The sequence below is a fragment of the Schistocerca nitens genome, chromosome 11 (genome assembly GCF_023898315.1).
Source record: "Schistocerca nitens isolate TAMUIC-IGC-003100 chromosome 11, iqSchNite1.1, whole genome shotgun sequence".
In the NCBI taxonomy this organism is placed as follows: Eukaryota; Metazoa; Arthropoda; class Insecta; order Orthoptera; family Acrididae; genus Schistocerca; species Schistocerca nitens.
The window spans coordinates 208,101,804-208,124,752 of NC_064624.1; the positions used below are offsets into that span (position 1 = coordinate 208,101,804).

General features: G+C 45.4%; 1 protein-coding gene across 1 annotated transcript in view; it reads right to left on the reverse strand.

The window, feature by feature from the left end:
• LOC126213528 (5'-AMP-activated protein kinase subunit gamma-2-like) overlaps positions 1 to 22,949 on the reverse strand; it is an 889,308-nt gene that overhangs the window by 245,377 nt on the left and 620,982 nt on the right. The window contains exon 7 of the mRNA XM_049941372.1: positions 12,586 to 12,752. Coding sequence (XP_049797329.1) covers positions 12,586 to 12,752 — 167 coding nt within the window. The remainder of the gene's footprint in view (positions 1 to 12,585; positions 12,753 to 22,949) is intronic.

A 22,949-nucleotide genomic window follows, 5' to 3' on the forward strand; every position in this document is an offset into this window, starting at 1 on the left:
ATGCGGTGGGGGGAGTCTGCAGTGCCCCCCCATCCCCCCACAGGCTTCATTAGTGTCAAATCAATATTTTCGAATCATAGGCGGCCGCTGCCGCGGCCGCATTCCAAAAAAAAAACTCCCAACCTAACCTCAAGTGGGCTACGCTACAGATCAATATGTTCATCAAATTGCTTCATATTACGTATACATGTTCTTTAAACAAGAGTACATCAAACCATGTATTAGGTTTTCCGCGCCGTAATGACGTCACACACCACAACACGCTTACGTCACGGGTCAAAGCCGACGAGTAAGATCGGACCTTTCTGTTGACCCTGAAAATCATTACACCCAATAAGCTCCGCAGTTAATCTTTGTAACATTTGGTACCTAAATAACCAGTAGCCTCTGAGACCCATATTAATAATTAGAGCTGACGTAATAATACGCGTATTTTCTTTCCTAAAGAGCAGCGGTCTCGCAAACTATTTATTAGAAGGCGGTGACTCACGCGTTGTGTTTAAAAAATTATTATTCGTACACACTCTGAGCACTCCGTAGGAGTGTTATTGCGGTATAAGTTAATTAAAAGTCTCATGCTAACCCACAAAATTTAGACACCCCAACCAAAATCATAAAAATATATAATTATAAAAAGAAAAATATATAAATATCCCGTGATAAGTGGACACACAAACACACATACAGTATACCTTGTTTTGTATCTGCAGAGGTATTTCCATAAGCTGAAAGTAAGTTTGATGTAAAATTTGATGAATGACTAAGATTCTGAGACGACACATCGTCAATATCTAGCTCCCTACACCAGTCTATCAACGTTTTGTAATATATTATGCTTCCTGTCTTGATGTCGTTTCGGTATCTGTACTTCACTAAACAAAAGTCAGAAAACGTACGTGCTTATTTTGTGTAAATACTTGACATGCACACAAACGAATTTTCTTTCTTACGAAAGCTTACTAAAGCATTCACACGGACTCTTGTGGAATCGTTAGGAAGTGATGTTGCGTTCGAAATGGTTATTTTGTTTCCCAGTGCTCCGGAAGTGGCGAACAACAAGAATTCAAAATGCGAAAAAAATGTATTCACTAATGAACAGTCAGTCTGTCACTTGTTAAAACAATTGTCAATACGTTTCAACATGACCACATGTAAAAACGATAACCACTGCATTATTATCAGTAATTTCGGAGAAAATAGGTAAACTGCGCTACTACATGTGTAAGAGTAGAACTACAGTTCGTTGAATTGTCTCAATCAATGCACGATTTCAGCTACAAATGAGAGAAACTGTAACTGTCAGCTCCACTTCACAAAGCGCATAATGATATGAACTCTGGTTTCTGCCCCGCGTCACGTGACTTAGTCTTGGTTTCAAGCGTTAACACGGCAGAGATAGGGACATGCGCATATATATTAGGCTATGGGTACAAACAGTGGACTGAGAGTGAACCAAGGGAACACGAAAGTAATCATGAATAGCAGAAAGAGAGCGTCGAGCGTTTGAGATTCGGTGCTGCAGAAGAATGTCGAGAATTAGATACAAACTGGCACGATATGAAATGAGGACGTTCTCCGCAGAACCGACTAAGAAAGGAACAAGTTCAAAACACTGACATGATGAAGGGATAGCAAGATAGGGCATATGCTAAGACGTCAACGAATAAATTGCACGGAACTAGAGGGACTTTCACAGGGTAGAAACTGCGAAGGAAGAGTCAGATATATCTAGCAAGTAATTGAGGACGTGGGTTGCAAGGGCTTCTTTGAGAAGAAAAGGTTGGCGCGGCAGATGAAGTTGTTGTAGTCCGCGCTAACCAATCAGAAGTAAGTTCTAAACAACCTTAGGGTTGATTACAGTTTACAAAAATGGTTCTGAGCACTATGGGACTCAACTGCTGAGGTCATCAGTCCCCTAGAACTAACTACTTAAACCTAACCAACCTAAGGACATCACACACATCCATTCCCGAGGCAGGATTCGAACCTGCGACCGTAGCGGTCGCGCAGTTCCAGTCTGAAGCGCCTAGAACCTTACAGTTTACACTACAGGGTCAAATCCAGAAACAACACCCGAGTGTCGATTCGGAAACGTATTCATCAGCATTAAATTGGAAACCTGAGGCATAAGGTATTTGTTATTCTTGTTTGATTAAAATCTATGGAATCTGCTGAACATTTTAAAGTTACTGGTGAGGGGAGAATTTAGTTGTTGGTTTTATTGTCTTCTAATACCCATGCGCAACGTTAATTAACGTCCTAAAAAAACTTTCTGATTTGAGTCTTAGTATTTTTGGAACTATTTCTCTAGAAGGCAATTGTTTTCACTCCGCCCCAGACAAAAAAGAGGGATGATTAAAACCTTGGTAGATATACGAAAAATTTGTGAACCGAATTACTTAAAAGATGATCTAGAAGATCTATGGTCGACGTTCAAGAAGAATGGTTATTCGAAAAAGGAGATGGAGAACTTCACCCTAGGGAGAGAATCAGGACCGATTAGGGACGACGGCAGCCCAAAGGGGAAGTTTCCCTTCCGTTCATCAGTAGGATTACATATCGCACTGAGAAAGTTTTGAGCAGATACGGTGTGGAAACTACTTTCAGACCCTCCAGGGAGATAGAAGAATGTTCAAGATCGGCAAGAGATATACGACATCGGGTGTATGTGGAACACCTTGTAGTTGTGGACTGGTTCATATTGTTACCACAAAGAGTAGCGTTAACACCCGTCTGGTTGAACAGAATGGGAACTGCCGCCTGGGACATACGGATAAATCGACCGTAGCGGAACATCTTTACCGAGAGGGTGACCATGAAATGATAATCGCTGAGAAGAGTGTCATATCTAAAACATTGCATTTTCGTACTAGTATGTATGGAGAGGCTATTGATATTTATACACACTTTAACAAATAAAAATAAAATAAAATAATAATATAGTAACAATAATAAATTGTAATAATAGTTTGCATAAGTAATTGAGAGATTAAAGTTTGTTTCGCCTTTAAGATTGGAATAGAAATCTTAATGTTTCATAAAATCTTACGTAGCATTTTTCATTGAGGTCACACAACAGAGTAAACGCAATTTACGCCGTGAATTTATCGAGCATCGCAAGTCCGAAGATGTACGGAATGTAACCAGGGCTTATTATATTTTTTTTTTCAGACAAAGTCTGATATTTGACCTCAGCTTCAATCATGACAATGGAGTGACTAAAACTACTAAAACAGAGAAAAGCATACGATTAAATAAAACATGTATTCATTTCAACATATACAATACGATATGAATGACACTCACGTAAAATTCTAGGTAAATAATTGCAGATAATTCACAAAGGAGAGCGACTTACTAATTCCGCGCCTCTTTTCTGCAAATAAGTATCAATATGGCTAACTGTGGAGCCACACAAAATATTACGTCCTTCTAGGACAACGAATGGCATAAGAGTGCAGTTGCCTACTGGCTGCGACAAGACAGCGGTGTTACTTCCTTTGTTTTGCTTTCTCTTGTCTTAAAAAATCGATACATGTAATCTAAGTTCGGTAAATTAAATATCGTCTGTGCACGAGTGCAAATGGTTCCTTAAAACACTGTAATAAGTTTAACAGAAAAGAGGAAGGTGTTAACCCTAGGACGCCCAAGCCTTTTTTTCTAACTTGGATATGCAGAAGGGGGGGAGGGGGGGGTGTTCGGCGAGACCACAGGTATTAAATAAGTTTACTGACGAGAAATTACAACTTTCAAAATGGTTTATGTATTTTAACTAAGGCATCGGTTTATAAATGTTGTTAATTGTTATAAATATTGGATTGAGTGGATAAAAAATTGGCACATTACAATACAAAATACAGATGTGTTCATGTACAATAGACTACTCTGCGTCCTCAACTGTAAGGCAGGAGACACACTTCACAATTTTTTCTGAATGTGTGTTACACACATGTTTATGACACTGTCCACAATACTGTTTTGGTTCACTTAGATTGTTGTACTTCTGCTTCTTTGTTTTAGCTTCTCTTACACAAATATGGCACCAAACTTTCCCTGCAGGAGGTTGACGTGCTTCAGTTGTCGCTTCTTTGATTTTATTTTGTAGAATAGTCTCCATTAATTGAACAATTTGGTTAGATAACCCTCTTGCATTGGCACTTCTTTCTTCTACCTGCAATTTGACTACTTCCATCCCAGCTTGCAGAAGATAAAGTTTCCGTTTGTTGTGTTTCTTTTCGTTCCATCTTGGATGTTGCTGGATGAATATGGTGGTTTCATTGATAGCACAGATGTCGAAGAGAGAGTAAAATACAGATAGAGGCCATCTCTTTGTTCCCCTCTTGCAGGTGTACATACGCGCCATTTGATCAGTGGTATCAGTTCCACCTTTAGTGGAATTATAATATGCATTTATCTCTGTTTTATTCTTCTCTCCTCCAACAGTGCCTTTATCGTGGTGCACTGTTGACAAAGTCAGTAAGTTTTTACTTGGTTTCGTTTTTGCTGTGTAGGACACCAAAGTTACTGGAGGCCTACGTGTTGGGAACTGCACCAACTCACTGCAGGTTTACAAGATAAATAACAGCTGACTGACATCAACAATCACTTCCTCTGAAAGTAAACCGATTGTTGCGAATAACAAGAATACCAACCAACAAGGAACTAACTTGCATTGCTGTAGAAATGAGAAATATGAAATCCTACTAAGGGAAATTTTCTATAGCACGGAAGCCTCAGGGGAGCGTTTGTTGGACCCATAATAAGTTTATTTATTTTTTTCTTTCAAAGCAGGAATTTTCTATAAAATATATTGACACTAACGTTTCATAAAATAGCCAACAAACAATATGTAGTAGTATGAAAGTTACTTGGGCAAAAGCAGGGGACATTTAAAAAATGTGGGTTCAACGAACACCCCCCCCCCCCTTGGGCGTCCTAGGGTTAAGTTAGTTATGATTTGGATGCCAACATTGCAAGATAAGAACGACGATCTATTACTTTCAATCGATAGTGTTGGCAATACCAGCGGTAATCTCAAAGCCGGCGTTACGTGAACTGCCCTCTACTCCCCCCATTTATTCTTTGTTCCCTCTAGTTCCGGCTGCAGTTCGCCATTTTACCTCTGGAGATGTCTCGCGCACTCGGTGAGGAAACGCTGGGAGAAAGTTTCATACGTCGAGCACGGCCTAACAGCCCGGAAGTTTTAAATGATGACAGTACCAGCCGTGAAAGCTTACGTCGAATGATCGGTGGTTTTCACTGTTTCATAGCGGTCAGGTTGTTAGGCATGGAGTTTTCTTCTCGAAGTTTGTCGTTTGACCGACACGGCGTATTCAGCGCAGGTATCAACAGACAGCTCAACTGTAAGCTTGACAATAGTGCATTATCGAGTATTTTGCGCAACTGTATACAGATGCACTGCGCCGACGCTCAGTTCAACTTCTTAACGTATCGATCCCTAGCTTAATGTACATCGACTTAATTGTACATTAAGCTATGGGTCGATACCTTACGAAGTTGAGATGATTATATTTGCCTTGTCATGTTTATCTGTGCATTATCATCTTTGGGAATCAGTAATGTACTTGAAAATGGGCTTATAACCCGAAACCTACGTTGTGCAGTAACATTAATAACCAAATTGTTAAGCAAGTCAAAAAAAACAGTGGTTTTTTTAGTTAATTTAAACTCTTCCACCAAGAACCAACAGTTGAGTCAATTAAAGTGACTATGGTATTCTGTTCTGCTCCTTTCTGTTATCTACTTTCATTTGACTGCTCTAGTGTAAGGATAAAATGAGAATTTTTTGTTTTTAAAATTCAGTCTTAATCACACCACGTATGTGATTAAGACTGAAATTTAGAAACAAAAAATTTAAAAAAATTTGAATCACTGTTCCAAAAAATGTTTATCAAAATTGTATAAAATGAGAACACAGACATAAAAAAACTAAAAGAATTGTGATGGTCAAGGCGCTGGAATCGTTACATTCCGATATTATTCTATTCCCAGAGCATCTGTGAATTCTCGGACTTGTGGAATCGGAATCGGCACGTGACTCATCCCCTGCTGAAATCACTATGGATCAACTTTTTTACTCTAAATTTTGCAGTAGTAGAGCCTAAGTGAAAGTACTACCTACAGGATACCTACTTAATGTAAAATATACTTTATTTGAAGGATTACTTTTAAACTTTGTTTTCTTTTTTTATTATGTACTTCCCAAGAACTGACCTCATTACAAATGTATAGTTAAGTTTACACTCCATTTTATTTCCCATGAGAACTCTTCCCTAATTGTCAACCAGCTTATTCAACTTGGTTACCCAACCACTACAGAAGCAGTGTTACGAAACACCTTTTGCAATACTAAACATCAGTTTAATTTTTTTTATAAGCGCCGCTTACCAATTAATCTTTAAAATGCATAAATGCGCGGGCATTTATGAAGTTTGGGCACGTGCCTGGGCATTTATCCTTGGGACTTGCCCCAACTATGCGCACGCATTTTAAATCAGAACCGCGACATCCAGAATTTCCCAGATGATATTACAGTCAACATCGTCGAAATCTTTCTCTAACTCTGCAAACGCTGTAAAATCTATATTCTACGAATGTATGAAAAATCGTAGGGTGAGTATTGCATCACCTGTTCCTGTAGTTCCTTGTACCAATGTACCCCAATCTTCTGTAAATACACTCATGCTCATAAATTAAGGACAAGTGCAGAATATGCTGCCACACAACGTGTCACTACACAAAACTGGCTCTAATAGCATAGGCACATAGGGAACACACACGACACAGATCTGTGAGTCCACAGTATTGGTGATAAGCTGAGGAAACTGTCCCGAAACACATGTGCTACAAAACGCCACTGCTTCCTGCACATGTACCCCGACATTAATATAGGATATCATCACCGTCTACAGGTACACAGGCCGCACAACGGGTTGGCATAGTCTGGATCAGATGGTCGAGCAGCTGGTGGGGTATAGGCCCCCCAATCTTGCGCCAGTGCCTGTCGGAGCTCCTGAAATGTCGGAGGGGTTGAAGACGCGCAGCGATACGTCGACCGAGAGCATCCCAGACGTGCTCGATGGGGTTTAGGTCTGGAGAACAGGCTGGGCACTCCATTCGCCTAATATCTTCTGTTTCGAGGTACTCCTCCACGATGGCAGCTCGGTGGGCCGTGCGTTATCATCCGTCAGGAGGAAGGTGGGACCCACTGCACCCCTGAAAAGGCGGACATACTGGTGCAAAATGACGTCCCGATACACCTGACCTGTTACAGTTCCTCTGTCAGAGACATGCAGGGGTGTACGTACACCAATCATAATCCCACCCCACACCATCAAACCACGACCTCCATACAGGTCCTTTCAAGAACATTAAGGGGTTGGTATCTGGTTCTTGGTTCACACCAGATGAAAACCCGGCGAGAATCACTGTTCAGACTATACATAGAATCGTCCGTGAACATAACCTGGGACCACTGTTCCAATGACCATGTACTGTGTTCTTGACACCAGGCTTTACGGGCTCTCCTGTGACCAGGGGTCAGTGGAATGTATCTTGCAGGTCTCTGGGCGAATAAACCGTGTCCGTATAGTAGTCTGTAGACTGTGTGTCTGGAGACAAGTGTTCCAGTGGCTGCGGTAAGGTCCCGACCGAGGCTACCTGCAGTACTCCGTGGCCGTCTGCGGGCACTGATGGTGAGATATCGGTCTTCTTGTGGTGATGAACACTGTGGACGTCCCGTACTGTAGCGCCTGGACACGTTTCCTGTCCGCTGGAATCGTTGCCGTAATCTTGAGATCACACTTTGTGCCACACGGAGGCCCCGTGCTACGACCTGCTGTGTGTGAGACCAGCCTCCAGTCGCCCTAGTATTCTACCCCTCTGTGTGTTCTTTGAGCCATTTTGAACACCCAGTCACCATTAGCACGTCTGAAAACGTCTGCACACTTACTCGCTGCACCGTACTCTGACATGCACCAACACAGCTCTGCGTATGTGGACTGCTGCCAGCGCCACCGTGCGACGACTGCAGGTCAGATGCACCGCACGGTCATACCCCGAGGTGATTTAAACCCGCAAACCGCCCACCAGAGCGTTGTTTCATCATGTATCAGCATTATCCTTAATTTATGAGCATGATTGTAATTCGTTTCACTGCTTTGCACACGTCACTATTACACTGACAATTCGGCAAGTCTTTCGAATTGGGCACACAAATGTATACTGTGTCACTATTTTTGGGCGAGGCTGAGGACATTTTTGTAAAATTTATGATTTTGCAGGGTAATCTGGAGTAGTATACTCCCGTCTGGGATTGACTAGCCTAGCGTAAATTAACCTATTCCAGTCTAAGACACGGTATGCAAAGCTGTAGTACAGATACTTTATTTTATACTTTCTATCAATTTTGTTTCTAATATTTCCAGAATAAACGAGAGAAACGAGTCTCTCTCTCTCTCTCTCATATATATATATATATATATATATATATATATATATATATATATATATATATATATATACGAGGGTCGGTCAAAAAGTAATGCCTCCCATTTTTTTTCTACTTAAAGAAATTAAGTTAAGTGAAAAATTTGAATTTGGCGCCATTCCTCAAACCTTCTTCTGCAATCCACTGCAGTGGTAACTTTCTGTGTCAACAGGTGGCAGCACAGCAGAAGTTTGTAAGATGGCCGACATCGATGTTCGTTTGAGACAGCGTTGTGTGATTGAATTCTTGAATGCAGAAGGTGAAACGCCCATACGCATTCATGAAAGACTGAAGAAGGTGTATGGTGTTGTGACAGTGGATGTCAGCACTGTTAGACGATGGGTTCGTCGTTGTAAGGAAGCTGAAGGGCAAACACCGTTGACTGACGAAAAGCGGAGCGGCAGGCCGGTGAGTGCAGTGACTCCACACAACATTCAGCAAGTTGATGACATCATTCGTGGTGACCGTCGGGTGACTGCAGATGAAGTGTGTCGCATTATTTCTCTTAGTAAAGGCAGTGTGATCACGATTATTAAACAATTGGGGTACTCAAAAGTTTGTGCACGGTGGGTTCCAAGAATGTTAACCGATCAGAATAAAGAGGCAAGGAAAACAATAGCCTCCCAACACTTGCAGCGCTTCCGTTTGGAGGGAGATGAGTTTCTGAAAAAAATTGTGACCGGGGACGAAACATGGGTGCATTTTTTTGAACCCGAATCAAAGAGGCAGTCAATGGAGTGGCGTCACACAAGCTCGCCGAGGAAGAAAAAATTCAAAACTGTGCGATCGGCAGGGAAAGTTATGGCAACAGTTTTCTGGGATACAGAGGGTGTGATTCTGGTTGATTTTTTGGAGCAGGGATGCACAATAAATTCTGTTCAATACGTCACAACCCTCAAAAAACTTAAAGCACGTCTTCAGCGAGTTCGCCCAACAAAATCAATGGCAGATGTTCTTCTTTTGCATGGCAATGCAAGACCACACACCAGTCGTCACACCTCTGACGAGATTGTCAAAATTGGATGGGAAGTTTTGCCTCATCCCCCATACAGCCCTGACCTGGCACCATCAGACTTCCATCTGTTCGGGCCACTAAAAGAAGCTCATCGTGGGATTCATTTTGAAGATGAGGAGGCCGTCAAAACATCCGTGCGTCAATGGCTTAGGAAGCAGAGCTGTGATTTTTACCGTGCTGGGATACATGCCCTTGTTCAAAGATGGACCAAAACTGTAGAGATGGGCGGAGATTACATTGAAAAATGACAAAATGATCCTCAATGTTGTGGTTTTCAACCTATGTAATTGCATTTAAATTTCCTGACAATTAAACGTAGAAAAAAAAATAGGAGGCATTACTTTTTGACTGACCCTCGTATATATAAAAATTGTAGTGGTCAGTTGATCGTATTACAGTAGCAGGACTCCTGTGCTTACACTAGTCTAGTCCAGTCTAGCTTGTTCTAGACTAGTCTAGTGCAGTGGAGTGTAGACTAGCCTTGTCCAGGGTTGACTAGGATGGGCCTGCCTAGCCGAAGATACACTAGGCTCGACGAGTCTAATCCAGCCTAGTGCAATCTCTAGCGCACTTCAATAGTTTAGTACAGTCTGTAGTTTGCCTAGTTCAGCAATGTCTGCAGTGCACTTAGCTCGACTAGTCTAGTCCATAATTTTAGACAACACGGTTTGGAGACACATCAGTGATCTATTAGGTTACCAATTAATAAAGCAGTCAATATCGCAATAATCATTTCCTTACAAATGATGCCCGGTTTCTGTCTTCCTTCAGAGCTTCCACTCATATAATTACTCATTATGGTATCACAATTTTAGGCATTGTGTCCACTGCTGTTTGTTTCTCACCCTATATGTCATGACTGTAATGACTGACTTTCTGGACGCTTCTATGACAACGTATCAACACACTACCGCAAATAGAGTCCGCGGGGCCTTAATGCTACATCTCTGCTGCGGCGTAACGCCGACCACACGCCGTCGTCATAGCAACACACTGTGTCCTGCTGGTACATCTTTGGCTACCAGCAGTCATCTTGATACGACGACGTCCGTACGACAAAAAAGTGTACCTGGAAGTACCACGCACTGCCTGCGATACAGCCTAATATACTCGCTCTTTTAGTTTGGAATGCTTTTTAGCTTACACAATTGTCATCAATGACCTCACACGTTGTTTGTAAGCTATTTTTGTTCATTGTTATACAAATACTTTCATACTCTCATAAATTTATTCGTTCATCTGAACGCATCGCGTGTATGTCATTGTCCATTGGCTGAGACAGATGTCGTGTAGCATACGCGTGCGTTTTCCACCGAGTTTAACCCACACCAAATTGTGCATCATCATCATCAAATGACCTTAATTTCATGCAGCTGTTCCATATACCGCCGGTCGCAGTTGTACAGGTATATGCTAAGGTATTTCACCTCTTTTTGATTTTTCCTTTTTTCTTGCACCCTATGTTAGTTTGTCACTTCCCTATGTATTGTGTCTTTACAGTGTGTTAGATATGAAAATGGGCAGTGTAAAAGACTAAATCAGTCACCTTTTTAAATAAATGATGAATGCAGTCTTTGTTGCTTCATTGATTGATAGTCTAGTCCAGTCCAGTCTACAGCACAGTTGGCTGGAGTAGTCCAGTCCAGTCTACAGCACAGTTGGCTGGAGTAGTCCAGTCCAGTCTACAGCACAGTTGGCTGGAGTAGTCCAGTCCAGTCTACAGCACAGTTGGCTGGAGTAGTCCAGTCCAGTCTACAGCACAGTTGGCTGGAGTAGTCCAGTCCAGTCTACAGCACAGTTGGCTGGAGTAGTCCAGTCCAGTCTACAGCACAGTTGGCTGGAGTAGTCCAGTCCAGTCTACAGCACAGTTGGCTGGAGTAGTCCAGTCCAGTCTACAGCACAGTTGGCTGGAGTAGTCCAGTCCAGTCTACAGCACAGTTGGCTGGAGTAGTCCAGTCCAGTCTACAGCACAGTTGGCTGGAGTAGTCCAGTCCAGTCTACAGCACAGTTGGCTGGAGTAGTCCAGTCCAGTCTACAGCACAGTTGGCTGGAGTAGTCCAGTCCAGTCTACAGCACAGTTGGCTGGAGTAGTCCAGTCCAGTCTACAGCACAGTTGGCTGGAGTAGTCCAGTCCAGTCTACAGCACAGTTGGCTGGAGTAGTCCAGTCCAGTCTACAGCACAGTTGGCTGGAGTAGTCCAGTCCAGTCTACAGCACAGTTGGCTGGAGTAGTCCAGTCCAGTCTACAGCACAGTTGGCTGGAGTAGTCCAGTCCAGTCTACAGCACAGTTGGCTGGAGTAGTCCAGTCCAGTCTACAGCACAGTTGGCTGGAGTAGTCCAGTCCAGTCTACAGCACAGTTGGCTGGAGTAGTCCAGTCCAGTCTACAGCACAGTTGGCTGGAGTAGTCCAGTCCAGTCTACAGCACAGTTGGCTGGAGTAGTCCAGTCCAGTCTACAGCACAGTTGGCTGGAGTAGTCCAGTCCAGTCTACAGCACAGTTGGCTGGAGTAGTCCAGTCCAGTCTACAGCACAGTTGGCTGGAGTAGTCCAGTCCAGTCTACAGCACAGTTGGCTGGAGTAGTCCAGTCCAGTCTACAGCACAGTTGGCTGGAGTAGTCCAGTCCAGTCTACAGCACAGTTGGCTGGAGTAGTCCAGTCCAGTCTACAGCACAGTTGGCTGGAGTAGTCCAGTCCAGTCTACAGCACAGTTCGCTGGAGTAGTCCAGTCCAGTCTACAGCACAGTTGGCTGGAGTAGTCCGGTCCAGTGCACGATGCACTCGGCTCGAATAGTCTAGTCCGGTCCAGTGCACGACGCACTCGGCTCGAATAGTCTAGTCCGGTCCAGTGCACGATGCACTCGGCTTGAATAGCCCAGCCCAGTCCAGTCTACAACGCACTGGGCTCGAACTGCCCAGTCCAGTCTACAACGCACTCGGCTCGACTACTCCAGTCGAGTCCAGTTTAGAGTACATTTGTGTGGACTGCTATAGTCCAGTTCTAGGGTACTTTGCGTGGGTCCAGTGTAGGGTGTATTACAGTAAACCAGGAAAAAGTACTCACACCCCTGGAGTCCCTGAAGAGTATGGCCGCGTGGTGAGGGTCGAGATGAGCGTCGGCCGCGCGGTGCGGCTGCTGGGAGCTGGGCGGACGCTCCGACGACGTAGACGGGCCCAGCGACAGTCGGCGCCGCTCCACCGGGTCCAGCGAGCTGCGCCGCAACAGCGCACCTGGCGGAAAGAACAAGAATGACAGGTCAGTACGGCGGTAGAGCACGGCCGGGTCTGCCGAGGTGCGAGCCACGCTTCGGGAGGGGTAGAGTTAAGGGGAGCATTTCGTCTGTACCTTCCTTGAGGATCTGGTCGTAGATGCTGTACGTCTTGGCGATGTCCTCGCCGGGCAGGCAGTTGTCCAGCACCACTATCCGCTTCTGGCCGTCGTCGAGGGAGCGCGAGCGCGCGCGGAAGTTGGTGGGCACCTGCAGGAAGGCCCCGCCAGAGTCGCGACGGGGCCTGGCGTGGGGGGCGGCGGGGGAGGGGGAGCGGCGCGGGGGCGGCGGCTCGACGCGCAGCTCGGGCGCCCTGGCCGGGGACGAGTTGCGCCGGCAGGAGGCGGGGTGCGGGGGCGTCAGCAGCGAGCACAGGTCTCCGTCCGGCCGGAGCCTCCGGGACCTGGAGGGGGAGGGGCAGGGGGAGGGCGAGCGCGACCAGCGGTCCGGGGGCGGCGGCTCGACGCGCAGCTCGGGGGCGGGGGCGGGCGACGAGTTGCGGCGGCCGGCACCCTGCTCGGGGAACCCCCGCCGCCAGGGGAGCGGCGAGCGCGCGGGCGACGAGTGGCGCCGCTCGGCGGACGGGTCGCGGCTGCGACTGCGGCTGCGGGGGCGCACCACGCGCCGCCCCAGCTGCCTCAGCAGCGCGCCCAGGTGGTGGTGCGACGGCCGGCCGCAGTCGGACCCGTCGCGGGACAGCCCGCTGGACGCGGACGTCGACGGCGTGGCGGAGCTCATGGCCGAGGCCGGTCTAGCGTGCACGGGGGTCTGGGTCTCCGGTCACCACCTCTACAGCACCCAGTCCGCTGGCAGCGATGGGGAACTACCTTCCCACAGGGGAATCCCCCTCAGACCACTGTCTCCCAAAACACACTCCCTATCCACTTACAGAGATGGGGGAACTACCTTCCCACAGGGGAATTCCCTTCAGATCACTATGTCCCAAAACACACAGACGGGGGAACTACCTTTCCACAGGGGAATCCCCCCTCAGAGCACTGCCACCCAAATCTCGAGAATCAGTGCGGAATCACAGCCTGCTCTAAGGCAAGGGATGGAGCTCAGTCTTGACGCCCATCGCAGCACATCGAGACCTCCAGAGCCCGAACTGTCGAGTGCCAACTTGTTTCCCAACCTGCACAGCACACCACCTACCCTACAGCACAGTGGGGGGAACTACGTCTCCACTGGGGAACACACACTTTGATACACTGCAACGCTACTCTCTGCGGTCAATCTACGACACATCGATAGTGAGTCTTCGCATATGATGGCGAACACTTTAAGATTGGCAACATCCACTATGAAGGGGCAGAGGCTCACCACTAAACAACACAGCAAACTCTTATGCCCAAAAACTGTGCGTCTCTCCCTCTGCACTGCCACAGCTGAGGAACTACTTTTCCACAGAGAGGATTCCTCTCAGATCACCTTGTATGAACACGATCACAACTGGATAACACACAAGACATTCCACGCACACATCGACACATCCCGTGTTGCCAATATCACCACAGAAACGCCAACAGCCTATCACTAAACTATGCCGGGACTTCTGTTCAACATTTCAAAGACCAATCTCTATCGCGAACACATCGCCAGTCAACAATTGCAGTGCAGGATTCGCAAGTAATCATTATATCCAAACACAGTACTGACCAGTCTTGACTGACCAGACTGGCACATACAGGGCAATGATCTCAGACGGCAAACTAGTACAGGCGATCTATTCTCCAGTCCAAAATGGAATGTAGCCCAATCAGTGCTGTTCCTGCTAGTGATATCAATACTGCAACCAAAGGATCGACAAGTCCCTCGCAAGGTCTCGGAATTTACACGCCCATATCTTGAGGCTTGAATAAATACCTCACGTTTACAACACTATCCACAAATGCAGGGGGGACACTGTTTAGATGATTGTCTCGCACAAAGGATAGGCAGTCAACACGTGTAAATGATGGAGGTTGGAAAGACCACATATGAAACACACAGTGACACCACTGAATTTAAGGTTTGAGAAGATTTAAAATGCTTAGAGTCCGCTTACTGTTAACGACCAGAATGGATGAAGTACGCTGTTAACTGGGTATTTTGCTCAGAACAACACAGCCCAACACAGTATAGACAGAGATGAACTTGAGCCAATGAATTCATAGACGTATGTTAGACATCGCAACCAGATCGATCACCAGTACGTCTCATATCCATTGTTGTCCCAAATGCAAACTAACAACTCCTTGCTCTACCTACATGCAGTACACATTCTGGCAATTATCGCACAACCAACAACCTCCACTGAGGGACAGTCCTGACTGCAACCCGAAACTGCAACGTCCTCTGAAGAGAACTGTCACCAACCACCATCACGATCATAACAATAATATGTTGCTCGTCCAGAAGAAAATACGGCAACAGCCACCAAGGCGGAGATGGTTCGCAACCACTGGGACGTGTGTCGACTACCAATCTGAAGTGATTCACTTCTGAAGCCCCAACGGTGGCTGTCACTCCAGTTAGTCCTGTCCAGATTCACTTCATCTCAACCAGCACGAGCGAAGGCCGTCCCAACATTATTCACAGTGGAGATCCAATACATTCCTACAGTCTTTGTGGGGCACCAGGGAAACAGACCACTCGATTAGATGGATCACCCAACATGGGCCAAAACCCACCCTCCAGCTGTCGATGTAGAACAGTTGTCAACCAGCGGAAGTCAACCAGCAGGTTCAGAACTCATTCTGTACCTTCCCTTTGCCCTGTAATCCAGTCATTCACACCTTGACTGGATCAGGATCTGGCGTGGATGGACGTTGGATGGGGCACTGCATGCTCATTCCCACAGTACCAGACGACAAAATTTCCAAATCCAATCCAATGGCGTGTGATCGAGAGCCACTGCAGGCTATGTCGCCCAGTGGAACAGTCTGCTACATCCGCGACCAATGGCTGTTGTTCACCTCGGCCGCTGCTCCTTCCTCGTCAACAGGCTGTTCAAACGGAGTAAGTGTTGGTCCCGTGACTCGAACCTGCGACCTCCTGCGTAGCAAGACACAGGAAATGAGCCACAGGTAGGTAAAAAGTTACACAAGGCACTCCGCGCGATCAGCGGGTTTCCAAAAATGGCCGACACACCTCACCAACACCAAGACGAAATTCATCGTTACTGTGTTCAAACAAGTACGACCTTCGGTTCAGCAACGTAATAAATGCACAATACGCCTAAAAACACACAACATTTCCGAGAACCGTTCTACCCCACTAACCATCTTTCAGGACATTCGTTAATACAATTGTTGGCAAATCTCTGTGTCAAGTTTCAACACTATTAACTTGTTTCCAAAAAGCTTGTTCACTTAAATATCAGTAGGGGCTATATACACGCATTTGAAATATTTCTCCGCACATTCTGTTATGCTAAAGTCGGGGTATTCCTTCACTTACAGTAATCACAGCTGACCATGTATTAGCCTCGTAATAATTAGGGCAGTCATCTAGGGAAGCCGATACGGTAATTCTGCATCTACATTTATACTCCGCAGACCACCCAACGGTGTGTGGTGGAGGGCACTTTACGTGCCACTGTCATTACCTCCCTTTCCTGTTCCAGTCGCGTATGCTTCGCGGGAAGAACGACTGCCGGAAAGCCTCCGTCCGCGCTCGAATCTCTCTAATTTTACATTCGTGATCTCCTCGGGAGGTATAAGTACGGGGAAGCAATATATTCGATACCTCATCCAGAAAAGCACCCTCTCGAAACCTGGACAGCAAAGCTATAAATCGTTCCGCACGCATACTCCCAGATATTTTACAGAAGTAACTGCTACCAGTGTTTCTTCCGCTATCATATTATCATACAGTAAAGGATCCTTCTTTCTATGTATTCGCAATACATTACATTTGTCTGTGTTAAGGGTCAGTTGCCACTCCCTGCACCAAGTGCCTATCCGCTGCAGATCTTCCTGCACTTCGCTGCAATTTTCTAATGCTGCAACTTCTCTGTATACTACAGCGAAAAGCCGCATGGAACTTCCGACACTATCTACTAGATCATTTATAAATATTCTGAAAAGCAATGGTCCCATAACACTCCCCTGTGGCACGCCAGAGGTTACTTTAACGTCTGTAGACGTCTCTCCATTGAGAACAACATGCTGTGTTCTGTTTGCTAAAAACTCTTCAATCCAGCCACACAGCTGGTCTGATATTCCGTAGGCTCTTACTTTATCAGGCGACAGTGCGGAACTGTATGGAACGCCTTCCGGAAGTTGAGGAAAATGGCATCTACCTGGGAGCCTGTATCTAATATTTTCTGCGTCTCATGAACAAATAAAGCGAGTTGGGTCTCACACGATCGCTGTTTCCGGAATCCGTGTTGATTCCTACAGAGTAGATTCTGGGTTTCCAGAAACGACATGATGCGCGAGCAAAAACCATGTTCTAAAATTCTACAACAGATCGACGTCAGAGATATAGGCCTACAGTTCTGCGCATCTGCTCGGCGACCCTTCTTGAAGACTGGGACTACCTGTGCTCTTTTCCAATCATTTGGAACCTTCCGTTCGTCTAGAGACGGCTGTTAGAAGGGGGGCAAGTTCTTTCGCGTACTCTGTGTAGAATCGAATTCAGAGCGTTCGGTCGGAAGGTTAGCTACCCTTTGTAAAAAAAAAAAAATAAATTAAAAAAATAAATAAAAATAAAAAACAACAAAAACAAACACTTAGTGAATGGATCAAAAAGTAACTTGAACAGTTGTCAGGGTATGTCCGCTTCAGTGTAACCTCACACGTAACAGTACCGTAGTGCCGTTTTTCGACAGCTGAACGCCTGTCCACGCATGGCAAGTGTCTATTAACTGTTCAAATTTTAAAATTCACGTCTATGAACTGCATGCGTCTTGTTGAGCTAGTCCCCCAGATCCGGGTATGCGTCCGCGATAAAACACGTGTGCGACGAGCTTCGACGTCAACCCTGTCCCACACCCACCACCTAGGACATGGACAATTAAAAGAATTACGGGCCAGTTCGCCTCAACAGAGGATACGACGGATTTACGACAACCTCCACAAGTGGATCAGTGGATACACGGAGGCCAGAAGGAACAGATTCATACTGCCAGTTTCATTGTGCACTGCATCCATTTCGTGATCACTGCAATAACACCTTATGTTGTTGTCGTCTTCAGTCCTGAGACTGGTTTGATGCAGCTCTCCACGCTACTTGATCCTGTGCAACTCCATCTCCAAGTAACTACTGCAACCTTCATCCCTCTGTATATCGTATTCATCTCTTGCTCTCCATCTACGATTTTCACCCCCTCACACTTCCCTCCAATACAACAGAATGTGTCCTACCAACCTATCCGTTCTTTTACTTCGGTTGTATGTAAGCTTGCATGCAACTTAACTGACAACAGCAGCATAAAATTATTCGCATGTAGATGATCCTGAAGCTATTTGGGCTTTATATGGACTTAAGGAAAAGAAATTTTACACGAACTAATTCTGCATTAAAATGCACGTCAGAAAGACGATAATGGTTATTTTTGGTAAAAATATTACGAACGTGTGCTGTTTTCAACATAATGCGCCAGTACGTGAGAATCTAACCCCACCTTTTACATGTAAAATTACTCTCGATTTACGCCAAATCGGTATGCGCGCAGATTCCGCGGAATGTAACTAGCGGGTATAACCAAAACCTTCTAGATACAAGGCCTACGCACAGCGGCCATATTGGCACGTGACGTCACAAACAGTTGGCCATCTTTATCTTTAGTCGGCAGTCCTGTTGGCGTGTATGTTGTGTTGAAAGTGTGTGCCACGTGAAAGTGATATATACATTTAATAGAGCAATCGCCTACAGTTCTTCGAAGTATGGGATACAAGTCCTGCGTTCCCTTTTGCCAGGGAAACTATACATCCCAAAAAGGCATGAAAGTGCACTTGTTTCGATTTCTCAAATGTGTGAAGCTTAGAAATCATTGGATTGCAGCTATTCCCAGACCGGAATTTGTGCCTACGCATCATTCACGTAAATGACGAAAAATTTATAGCGTGTTATTTGTTTCCATTGCACCACCTTTGCCAATTAAAACTATTGTCACGCAGAATAGTTATATTCATTAGAGTTGTGCTGTTACAGATCTGTCACAAACATTTCCAACCGGAAAGTATTGTATGGACAGCAGACTGATTTTAACTGTAAATCTTGAACGACCGAGGCTGAAAGATGGGTGTGTTCCATCGATATTTCCTGGTTGTTCTTTCTACTTGTCATCGCAATAGGCTTTCCGGGAATCGCCAGATGAAAAGCGGATGCGTCTCGAAGCAGCACTACTTCAGAAAGCGATAAGTGAGAGTGTGAAGTCTGCAGATCAATACGAAAATGAAAACAAAATTTCAAATATATCTCAGTTAACAGGGGGCATAACGTCAACTTTTCTTCAGCTGCTTTATTTAAAACCGGAAACTGCTGCTTGTTGTTGCCTAATGCCGATTTTTTTACTGCAAGAAAACGTAGCTCCTGAGGTAAAAGACAGAATTTAAAATTACAGTTTGTATTCAAGCCTAGAAACGCATATTTATGGCAAATCGTCCAAATAATTTTATATATTGAAATAACATAGGGCAGTTTTTTTAGTTACTTTACGCAAGGATATAAATTTTCGTACTTTCATTACAAAGCCATGTAGAAGAGGAAAGCACGAGAATACTTATGCAGTTTCAGCTCTAAAACTCGTAAAGTTCGTACTGGTGCTGAGTGCGTAACAGCAGCGTTCCACATACAGACCCGGCCATCAGTTTGTGACGTCACAAGTGTGCGCGCAGGCCTGTAGTCCAGGTGGTGTTGGTATAACGAGAGTTACCTAGTGCTGCACCCGGGCGGCGGGCCACGCAACTAACGCAGCGTTGCCTTGTGTCGCTGACAGATGGCAGCACGACACGCTTCTCTACGCTGTATTCAGACTGCGCACGAAACCGCACCGAGCGGCAATATAGAGAAAGCTACTTTTCCTATTTTTACGCAGTAAAGTCAGCTGAAGTACTGTAAAACGTATCACGCCTGTTCCTGGGCTTTATTTTGCAATAAACGTGTTTCCTTTACCTAGTAAAAAAAATACAATTACTTCCCGTTTCCCGTTATTTCTTAGATCCGTAATACGGGGTGTTCAAAAAGTCTCTCCGCAGTGTCGTATGACTGTTAGCAGTGCGTGACATATGCCGCAGTGAATATACAGAAATGAAACTCAGTGAAATACGAGTTATTAATTTATTGAATACTTATTTTTACTTACAAATTTTCACATTAAATGTTGAAAGTCTCCCTACTTGAAGGCAAGTAATCCAAGCAGGCGAACTATCATACGGCACGCGTCGCTATCAATCATACGGCACTGCGGCGAGACTTTTTGAACACCCCGTACTAGGCTGGCGCACTTGAAAGTAGCCCGCCTCCCCTTTGAATGCGAATTTCGACATCTGAAATAAACAGCTACAACGATGGGCAATTTTATGCAATAATCGATTATCAGCATTATTCTGTTTGCATTTCACTTCATTTCATCAGTGAAGTTGGGAGCGCGCCGTTGTGTTACAAGAGCTTACCCTGGTAACACGCGAGTTATGACGCGGTAATAAATAAATACGAATTTTAATCAACCAGCGGTACCACGCTTTCCGTCGTTTTATTACAGCAGATTGTGCCAATAACGCTTCGTTCTGCTAACACTGGACGTGCTGGTGCTTAGGAAAGGGTATACGAGGATCGTTCGAAAATTAATGCCCACTTTTTCCTCAGAACATACGAGGGTAATCCCAAAAGTAAGGACTCCTATTTTTTTTTAATAGGTACATAGACCTGTTTATTTCTACAATGGTTTACATCAGTTTACAGCTTCAACATTTAGCTATTTGTCGACATAATCACCATTTCTGTCTATGCATTTTTGTGGACGCAGTGGCAGTTTTTGTATGCCCATGTCACACCAGCTCGCCGCCATGTTGTTCAGAAAGTTACGAACCTCTTTTCTTTCACCTCGTCGTCGGTGCTGAATCGCTAGGACCACAATTAACGCTGACAGATGCCGTGAGACTCTGAAAAAACAACTCAAACGGGCAATTCAGAACCGGAGAAGAGGAATGTTGAGCAAGGGCGTACACATTCTTCATGACAACGCTCGCCCACACATCGCTCGGCAAACCGTTGCTCTCCTGCAACAGTTTCAGTGGAACATAATCACCCACCCACCCCATAGTCGTGACTTGGCGCCCAGCGACTATCACCTGTTCCCCAGGTTAAAACAACGTTTGGCCGAAAAGCGATTCAACTCCGACGACGACGACGTAAAAGAAGAGGTTCGCAACTTTCTGAACAACATGGCGTCGAGCTGGTGTGACATGGGCATACAGAAACTGCCACAGCGTCTACAAAAATGCATCGACAGAAATGGTGATTATGTCGAAAAATAGCTAAATGTTCAAGCTGTAAACTGATGTAAACCATTGCAGAAATAAACAGGCGTAAGCACTTATTAAAAAAAATAGGAGACCTTCCTCCTTACTTTTGGGATTGTTGTTGTTGTTGTTGTTGTTGTTGTTGTTGTTGTTGTGGTCTTCAGTCCAGAGACTGGTTTGATGCAGCTCTCCATGCTACTCTATCCTGTGCAAGCTTCTTCATCTCAAAATACCTACTGCAACCTACATCCTTCTTAATCTGCTTAGTGTATTCATCTCTTGGTCTCCAAAAGCTGCCATCCAATGCTAAATTGGTGACCCCTTGATGCCTCAGGGATTACCATCGTATTTATCGTCAGAATTTGATGACAATATACATAAACACGTCCCGTTTTTCTACATAGTCTCTATCACGTATATTCCCTGCTGGCAAAAGCTCTCGCCCTGTAGGTGTAGCCATGTTTTCACGACTGACGCTCTCGTCATCTTCGAAGTGTGTTCCCCGTAGAGAATCTTTAAGCGGCCCAAAGAGATGGAACTCCGAGGGTGCCAAGTCTCGACTGCAGAGGGGCTGAGGCAGTGATGTCCAACCTAATTTGCTGATGTGTTCTCGGGTTCTCAGGCGTGTGTGTGATCGTGCATTACCGTGTTGGAGCAAGGTTTCTGCTGGATTTCTGTCCGATCGAACACGTCGGAAATGACCCTCCAGTTTATTCAGAGTCTTCACGTACGTCTCTGAATTGGTGGTTGACGCTCTCGACATCACATCCACGAGAATGACGCCACCACAATCCCAAAAGACTGTCACCGTGACTTTTCGGCAGAACGGGCTGTCTCGAAATTTTTTGGGGTGAATGAGGATGATGTCACTCCATGGACTGAGTTTTTGATTGTCGTGCAAAGCGGTGCACCTGGCTTTCGTTCCCTGTAACTATCAGTGACAGAAAGGCCTCTCCGTCGGCCTCAAACCGCTCCAGCAATTGAGATGAAATAGCCTCTCTTCGAATCCTGTGGTCCGCTGTGAGCATTCGTGGAACCCATCGTGAGCACCTCTTTGAATATCCTGGAGTCTCGATCATTGCAGACGCACTTCCGGTGCTGGCCGACAACTGTAGAGCCAATTGTCGAGTTGTGATGCGCCGGTCGGCACGACTCAGCACGTCTGGAACAGTGGCTGATTGTGGAGCTGTGTTTCTGCATTCCCTGAGGCAGTAACTTTCTTTACCCATCGCCCAACTGTACTCCTTATCAACTGCAGCATTGCCATACACTGCACACAGACGTTTATGGATGTTCACCAAGGTTTCTATTTCTGCACGCAAGAATTCAATAACAGCACGATACCTGTAAGGTGAGTCGTACGCATAGAGTAAATATCTGTGGAGTGAGCATTCACATGCGCAGAACAGATTTTGTGTTGTCAACATACATTGCCGGCCTGGTCACGTGATCTCGGGACGTCGTGTGTTTGTCCGTATAGCGCCCCGTATATTTACAGGGCTATTACAAATGATTGAAGCGATTTCATAAATTCACTGTAGCTCCATTCATTGACATATGGTCACGACACACTACAGATACGTAGAAAAAAAGTTTTGTTCGGCCGAAGCCGCACTCCAGGTTTCTGCCTCCAGAGCGCTCGAGAGCGCAGTGAGACAGAATGGCGACAGGAGCCGAGAAAGCGTATGTCGTGCTTGAAATGCACT